Source organism: Quercus suber, unplaced genomic scaffold (genome assembly GCF_002906115.3).
Source record: "Quercus suber isolate HL8 unplaced genomic scaffold, Cork oak 2.0 scaffold_408, whole genome shotgun sequence".
NCBI classification, from domain to species: Eukaryota; Viridiplantae; Streptophyta; class Magnoliopsida; order Fagales; family Fagaceae; genus Quercus; species Quercus suber.
This window is the reverse complement of record NW_027069859.1, coordinates 418,039-425,879: the sequence shown is the minus strand read 5'-3', so window position 1 is coordinate 425,879 and position 7,841 is coordinate 418,039. Positions and strand designations below refer to the sequence as shown.

Here is a 7,841-nt window from a genome sequence, read left to right as displayed (position 1 = left end):
TTGGGGCAAAATCAAAAGTTGTAAACGGGACAAGATGTAAAGAGTCATTTTATAGGCAATGACCATAATTTAAAAAAAAAAAAATAGTAAAATAAAAAGCACAATAATTTGTGTTATGCAAGTGTCATATTTTACTTGAAACTAATTTTAAACCCTGGCATATGTACATATACAATTAAGAGCAATCACACACACACACACACACACACGTATATATAAGTTTCTACCTGGTTGTAAAGGCTAATACATTTGAATTAAGGCTGTTTTTTTTTTTTTTTTAATAAATATTTTAGAGGTCTAGATAAATGAATTGAATCTGAATTTGGTAAGAATGGGACATAAAACTCATGTTTTGCACTATCCAATAAGAAATTGTCACATTAGCATTTTACTTAAAATTCAATACATCCTTCTACATCTCAATCAACTCCCAATTTGGTTGGATTTATATATGGATATTAGAATTGATTGGCTTTGGTTGTGCTTATTCTTAAATATGTGATAAGGTGATGTGACATGTTGAGATTAGAGAGGTAAAACATGTATTTTATACCAAGTCATTACCGAATTTAATCTCAAATGAATTTGCATATAAACATGTATTTTATATCATTTACTTTTAGCCTAATTTAACCGTTAATTGTTGTTGTTGTTGTTTTATTATTATTTTTTTTTTTGGGTGGATAAAGTATCAAATGATAGCTAATATGTATTAACATTAAGGAAAACTTAATTTTACAAAATCTAATTTTAATAATGTAAAAAAAAAAATTAGGATAAAGTAACCCAAAAGAATATATTTTACATGATGAAAATTTTGGCAAAAAAATAAATGGCAAATTCTAATCCATTTAAGTTTGAAGAAAAGCATACAAGTTTTGTTTCATGATATTGACAAAAAACTAATATATGAAAAATAAAAATCATCTTATACATTTTGAAAACAAACATATTTATTGCACTCTTTTAATAAGTTATTACTTATATATATATATATATACACACATTTCATAATACCTTAGTTGCACACAATATGAATTTATTATATAACTTAAAAGTAAAATATTTTTATATTTTTATTATCTAATTTTAAGTAAATTAACAAAAAAACTATTTACATGTGAATTTTGATTAAGCTGTGCGTATAATATTAGTATAATGTAAAATTGAAATTTTTTACTTTTTGAGAGACTTACGTTAGTGTAGGGTTTGTTTTTGTAGCCCAAAAGATATGAGTTCCCCCCAGGCTCCAACGAACCCAGAACAATGAATTTGTAGAGAGTGGGTTGAAGGTTTAGGTGGTCACCGGCCCTCCATGAAGGATCAAATACTCTCCTTTTATTGAAAAATGCTAAGACCAATTTACAACTGAGGGATGCTCCTCGGCCCATGGCCGAGGAGGTTTTTTCTTCCCCTCCACCAAAGAGACCCCCCCTATTACACTTTGTTCCCCTCTCTTATATATCCCTCTCTTCTTCCTCCTGTTGATCATCTATTGGCCTTCCTCCTGACCGTCTGTCCCATCAGAAGTCATATCCGTGCTCAGGTGGCTCACCCTGATCGATGTTGCCCTGTCAAGGGGTTACATCCCCATTAATGCGGCCAGAAAGGTTAGGTGAGCGTATTCAATGCCGAGGTGACAGTTCACCCAGGACTTGCCCCTTCTCCGTACTTCTGTTGCCAACGCGTGGCACTGGGCCCTCTCTTCCTCGGATATTCCAGGAGTTTTTTGGTAGGGTGGTCCTCGTGTTCTTCCGAGGTCTCGGACGCCCGAGGACAGGGTCATCCTCGAACTCATCATGTGTCCTCGGCGTGGGCCATTTGGGCCTGACTTGGAGTGAGCCAAAGCTACCCGATATTCTGGCCCCACAGTTAGAATTAGGGTTAAAAAGATAATTATAAATTTTTAAATTAGATCTCATGTTAGAATTTTTTTTTTTTTTTAAATGGACTCACTTTTAAGTTTAAAAGAAAAAAAAAAAGACTCATGTAAAAAGAAAACTTTAAGGCTAAGGAAAATAGAAAGAGACTCGTGTCAGGACTTTCTCATTATTTAGTTTAAAAAAAAAAAAAAAAACTCTTTAAAAAAAAATTTAGGATTAAGGGAAGAGAGAGAAAATTTTGTTAAGCTCGCTCACTATTTAATTTAAAAAATTATAAAATAATAATTCATTTTTTTAGCTATTATTTGTTTTAATAAAAATTATACGTTTTATGAGAATATTTAAAACCGTGCAGCGTACGGATTTTAAACTGGTATAAATATAAAAGAAGAAGAGAGGTAATAGTCGAAATAGAAAACAGATTGGTTTTCACTCAGCACATCGGAGAGCTTTTCACTCACAAGAAAAAGAAATCGAAAGCACATCGGAGAGGTTTTCACTCGATGGCGCCGGAAGCCGATCACGACATCAAGGACGATGATGAGAAGAATCCTCGGCCTCTCGACGAGGATGATATCGCTCTGCTTAAAACATACGTAATCTTTCCTTCCTTCCCTTTTTCTTTCTTTCTTATTACAAACCCTAATAACAACTATCTGGATCTCACTTTTTATTTTCAGCTCGATTCATTCATTCCTGCTGCCATTGTATTGCTATGCTATGTTTTAAGTTTTGATGTTCATGTTCATGTTCTAGATTGGATTTTTATTATTAATTATTTTTTTCTTACTACAACAAAATCAAATCATGCTGGTTGGGGGGATGGATTTACAAGTTTAGAGCACTTGAAATTTTGAATATAATTATTTTTCTCTCTGTCTTTGTCTCACTTTTGGGGTTTAGTTTGTTTACCTCAGGAATTGGTTGTTTCTGATTCAGTCGACTAAACAGTAATTTTAATTATGAATCGAAATTCCCACCCAAAAACAATGAATCTCTTTAGCTCCCAACCTTCCTTCTTCCTTCTCCCGCTATTATTATTCTTAATGCTTTTTTCTTTCTTTTTGCAGGGTTTGGGTCCCTATTCTAATAGTATCAAGAAAGTAGAGAAGGAAATTAAGGAAATGGCTAAGAAGGTCAATGATTTGTGTGGTATGACTATGCTTCCCTTTCTCTCTCTTCTTTTTCAAACTGTATTCTCAACTGATCACTCTTAACTTCTAAAGAATTTTGAAATAATACTACTTCAACTTTATTCCTATATGTGCAAGAATTTAAATGGTTGCTGCCTTTCCTGGTTTAATTGTTAACTTCTCTGATAGTATTGGGTTCTTTTCTGCTTTCAGAATGTGTCTCTCTAATACCCTATTTATTTGATGCAGCTTTTGTGTGTTACAACTTGGTCGATATGTCTCTGTTTGATACCTTTACTGCTTGGCCTGGCTGTTTTATTTATTTAAATGAATACATGAAATCATAATATTTTGATACTATTCTATAGGTATTAAGGAGTCTGACACTGGCTTAGCTGCACCGAGCCAGTGGGATCTGGTATCCGATAAGCAGATGATGCAGGAGGAGCAGCCTCTCCAGGTATGTATTTTGCCTAAGGTTGTGTTTTGGCAATAAAGTTTAATGTTTTTTTAATATAAATCTGAGAAGCATTCACTGCCTTGTCAACCAGGTAGCAAGATGTACAAAGATCATCAATCCAAACACTGAAGATGCCAAATATGTAATAAATGTTAAGCAAATTGCAAAGGTACGCATCTATTCGCCATTCACTTTATGTGGTACATTTTCTATTTTGGGTTTGAAATATGATCACACACGCCAGAAATAAGTCTGTCATTTTCAAGTATTTTCCTTTTATTTTCATACTTTGAAATCTTTTCTAAGCTGAAGTTCACCCAGATCTTGTTTCAGTCCCTTTTCTTTGTTTAGTAGAAATATGAGCAATTCTGATTTTCTCTTTGGAAAAAATTTAATAAATTGGTTAATCTTTCATGATATCTGGCCTTTCTGGAAGTTCTTTCTGTGGCTTATTTTGATGCTGTGCAAGCATGCTATAACAGGTTTTTATATGGATTGTTTCGGTGGCATTTTACTTTGAACATTCAGAGACAGAATCTTTATCTTTTTTAGTAACTCATATAGTTATTCTTGTAATTGTGGGATCTGATATAACTCTACTTTCTCAACTGCAGTTTGTTGTTGGGTTGGGTGACAAAGTTTCCCCAACTGACATAGAAGAAGGCATGCGTGTGGGGTAGATTTCTAATTATAAACCTTCTCAGATTTTTCTAGACATATTTGTATGATGCATGTCTTTAATGCCATCTCATTTGAAAATTCTGATTATGTCATTTCTTATTTTACATTCTATCAACATAAATTGGATGGAGTTTGTTGCCAAAGTGAAGTCATATATTACCTTTTTCTTTTAAATTTTTATTTATATCATACTTTGTATATGTATAGGACATCAGAAACTTTTAGGGTAGTCTCTTCAAAGGTTTTTAGAGACGAAAGGTTAGAACTGTATGTGAGACTAGATTTAAAGGCAGTAGAGATCGATTTGAGATAGAAAAGTCTGAATCTTGGAGATTTTGAAGGTGTTGGAAGATGAAATTTCAATTGCAGGATTTTATTTAGCAGCATGGGTTTGGGGTGCCTAGGGCTAAGATTTTATTTAGACCTACTCTAGACTGGAATTTGATTAAAAATGCTAGAAAATTCAAATGAAAAAGGAACAAAAAACTTAAGCTTCATAACTCAAATTAAGAAAAATGTATTCTGCATTGAATAGAAAACATTACATCCATTTAAGAGATGGCTAATACCTAGCCCTAGTACAACTTAATGGGCTTGACTATTAAACCTAAACTAAATAACTGATATAAACCACAACCCTGAGGGGTGCTACAGTTGGGTGGAGACCTCGCTTCATGAAGCAGAGGTCACTAGTTTGAGTTTCTCCCCCCCTCTCTTCTTGAGGCCAAAACTTATTTATAAAAAAAAAAAAAAACACAAAAAAAAAAAAACACAAAAATAAAAATCCTGGATGAACAGAAAATCCCTCCTCAGCTTTCTTTTACTGTATATCCTCTACAGAATATGTGTATACAATGGTATTAAGAAGCAGAAATTGTACTCCTTTTTTTTTTGTGGATTTACCTTTAGCCTGTCATTGCAGGGTTGATCGCAACAAATATCAGATCCAGATTCCCTTGCCTCCAAAAATTGATCCGAGTGTGACTATGATGACAGTGGAGGAAAAGCCTGACGTGACATATAATGATGTTGGTGGTTGCAAGGAGCAAATTGAAAAGATGCGAGAAGTGTGTATATCAATTTTCCCTATATATTATTCTTCATTCTGATTTATTTCTTTGTTTAGTGAGAATGTGGATATATTATGCAAGAGATAATGTGTGACTTCAAAGATAGGTACTAGAACTTGACACCATTGGCATGTATGCATTACTGATATAGATTTTTTTTTTCTAGGTTGTTGAGCTGCCAATGCTTCATCCGGAGAAATTTGTTAAGCTTGGAATTGATCCTCCTAAAGGTGTCCTCTGCTACGGTCCTCCAGGAACGGGTAAAACACTTCTAGCTAGAGCAGTGGCAAATAGAACTGATGCATGTTTTATTCGTGTTATTGGGAGTGAGCTTGTTCAGAAATATGTTGGTGAGGGAGCTCGGATGGTTCGAGAACTTTTCCAGGTTATAATTAGTGCATGTTCAGTAGTTTCAAAACTTATGTTTTTTAATTCATAATGTTTTAATGATCAGGTTATCATCTAACTCTTACCGCTATATGCTGCAGATGGCACGTTCAAAGAAAGCCTGCATCGTATTTTTTGATGAAGTAGATGCCATTGGAGGGGCTCGTTTTGATGATGGCGTAGGTGGGGATAATGAAGTCCAAAGAACAATGCTGGAAATTGTCAATCAACTTGATGGTTTTGATGCACGTGGAAACATCAAAGTTCTAATGGCTACAAATAGGTTGGTTAAGTTACCTATTATGGCTATATTTCTGCTTGATGTTGGTACATTTCAAGCTCTTAGCGAACCTCTCTTTTCAATTTTGAAATAGAGCTGTTAATCTCTCTTTGGGTGTATTTACAACCTTTAGCAATGCGTGTACTTACATTGTGGATTTTGTTTGCCCCTTTTTCCAGGCCCGATACGCTAGATCCAGCACTTTTACGGCCTGGACGATTGGATCGTAAGGTTGAGTTTGGCCTTCCTGATATGGAGAGTCGGACACAAATATTTAAGATCCACACACGAACCATGAACTGTGAAAGAGATATCCGATTTGAACTTTTGGCTCGGCTTTGCCCAAATTCCACTGGTAAGAACCCTTAGTGATGATGAGGGGGCAATTTCAACTTGTCTTTTTCCCCGATGTTTTCTGATAGTCCTCAATGGTCTCTTTGCTTGTTTATTGCTCACTATGCCAGTGGTATGTTAGTAAATTGAATTTTTGACATGAGTTTCTCTCACAGGTGCCGATATAAGGAGTGTGTGCACAGAAGCTGGCATGTTTGCCATCCGTGCACGGAGGAAGACTGTGACAGAGAAGGACTTCCTTGATGCAGTGAACAAGGTCATCAAGGGATACCAGAAGTTCAGTGCAACACCCAAGTACATGGTCTACAACTGAGTCAACTGTTTTGCTTCATTCCCTAAGAAAAACCTTGAGTGCAGTTATGGGCTGTCGAATTGGGCATGATATGAGCTATATGGTTCATTTGGAGACTGTATTGTTAACTTCATATCTGTCATTTGAGCTTGAACTTGCATCTTCTCGGATTATATCACTTATCATTTGTTATAGAACAATTGTATTTCTGTGGGTTTCTCCTTGTAAAGTTGTGAGAGTGTATCAAACTCTTTTTTGCTATAACATTATTCCGTGACTATTTCATCTTTTCTGGAATCGTTGTAACTTAATAGGAATTTGAAAGCCTCTGTTCTTAACACCCACCACCACCCCCCCCCCCTCCCTCCCCCTCCCCCTCTCTCTCTTTGAATGCTTGTTTATTATGCTTCCTCTGGATTAGAAATCTCTCTAATTTTCCAAAAGGGGAATGGATCCATTTCATGTTCAGATTTAATTTTCATGAATCTAAGGGTATATACTATATATATATAGTGTCATGTGATTTGAAACACAATTTGGTCAAATAATAAATGTTATTTTAGAGTAATTATTAGGTATTCTGGAGTATAGTTACGTGGTGTTTTCTTCCCTTTAATTCATAATAGGTCATATTAATTAAATGCATGATTAAATTTATCATGAATGTGAAAGGAGGGGAATACCATGTTTCTGTAATCCAAAAGTATTTAATAATTTCGTTTATTTAAGTGATAACCAAGTCTTTTTAGTTGATAGTATAGTACATTACAACTATTCATGGTATCATCTTCCTTTTAATAAGTGTATAAAATGTTAAATGAAAGTGTTATTTTGAATGTACAAATTTTAAATTTTTTTTTTTTAAATTACCTATTTAAGATTTCTAAATGTTAGTATTCTTTTACATTTATTGAGACCAGCCTCTTCACATGTGCTAGGCTCAATTTTCATCTTATTTATATTTTTGTATTAAATGAATTTTTTGAGTTCAAGATGTGAAAAAAGAGAAATTATTTTATGAATCCTTGTCATGGAACTTCTCTCTCATAAAATGTGGGTTTCTGTCACCTAATAAACCATCAAAATTTTTATTAAAGAATTTGTATAAGCGAGTAGAAATTTCTTCTTAGTGTTTTTTACCTATGTAATAAACATAGAAAAAATGTGTAATACTTTAACGTGTTTAGGAAATGATGACCCCTTTAAACCACTTTGGCCTTCGTATCCCACACTTAACGTGCTTTCAAATATCACCTCCTACCGTGAATATTTTCATGTACAAATACAATTTTGGTTCCCTT

At 34.2% G+C, this 7,841-nt stretch overlaps 1 protein-coding gene across 1 annotated transcript; it reads left to right on the top strand.

The window, feature by feature from the left end:
• The first annotated feature begins 2,274 nt into the window (after window positions 1-2,274).
• On the top strand, window positions 2,275-6,828 carry LOC111985980 (26S proteasome regulatory subunit 7). The gene is made up of 10 exons (XM_024017619.2): window positions 2,275-2,479; window positions 2,954-3,035; window positions 3,385-3,476; window positions 3,568-3,645; window positions 4,091-4,152; window positions 5,080-5,224; window positions 5,394-5,612; window positions 5,716-5,897; window positions 6,074-6,249; window positions 6,404-6,828. The coding sequence occupies exons 1-10, from the start codon at window positions 2,387-2,389 to the stop codon at window positions 6,559-6,561; spliced, it is 1,287 nt and encodes a 428-aa protein (XP_023873387.1). The 5' UTR covers window positions 2,275-2,386; the 3' UTR covers window positions 6,562-6,828.
• The last annotated feature ends 1,013 nt before the right edge of the window (window positions 6,829-7,841 follow it).

What these genes read in the sequence shown, in the direction of transcription:
- LOC111985980 (XM_024017619.2), top strand. Translation starts at nt 2,387, where the DNA reads ATGGCGCCGGAAGCCGATCACGACATCAAGGACGATGATGAGAAGAAT. An exon ending in TCGCTCTGCTTAAAACATAC is followed by an intron (nt 2,480 to 2,953) that starts GTAATCTTTCCT and finishes TTCTTTTTGCAG; the next exon opens with GGTTTGGGTCCCTATTCTAA. An exon ending in GAAGGTCAATGATTTGTGTG is followed by an intron (nt 3,036 to 3,384) that starts GTATGACTATGC and finishes ACTATTCTATAG; the next exon opens with GTATTAAGGAGTCTGACACT.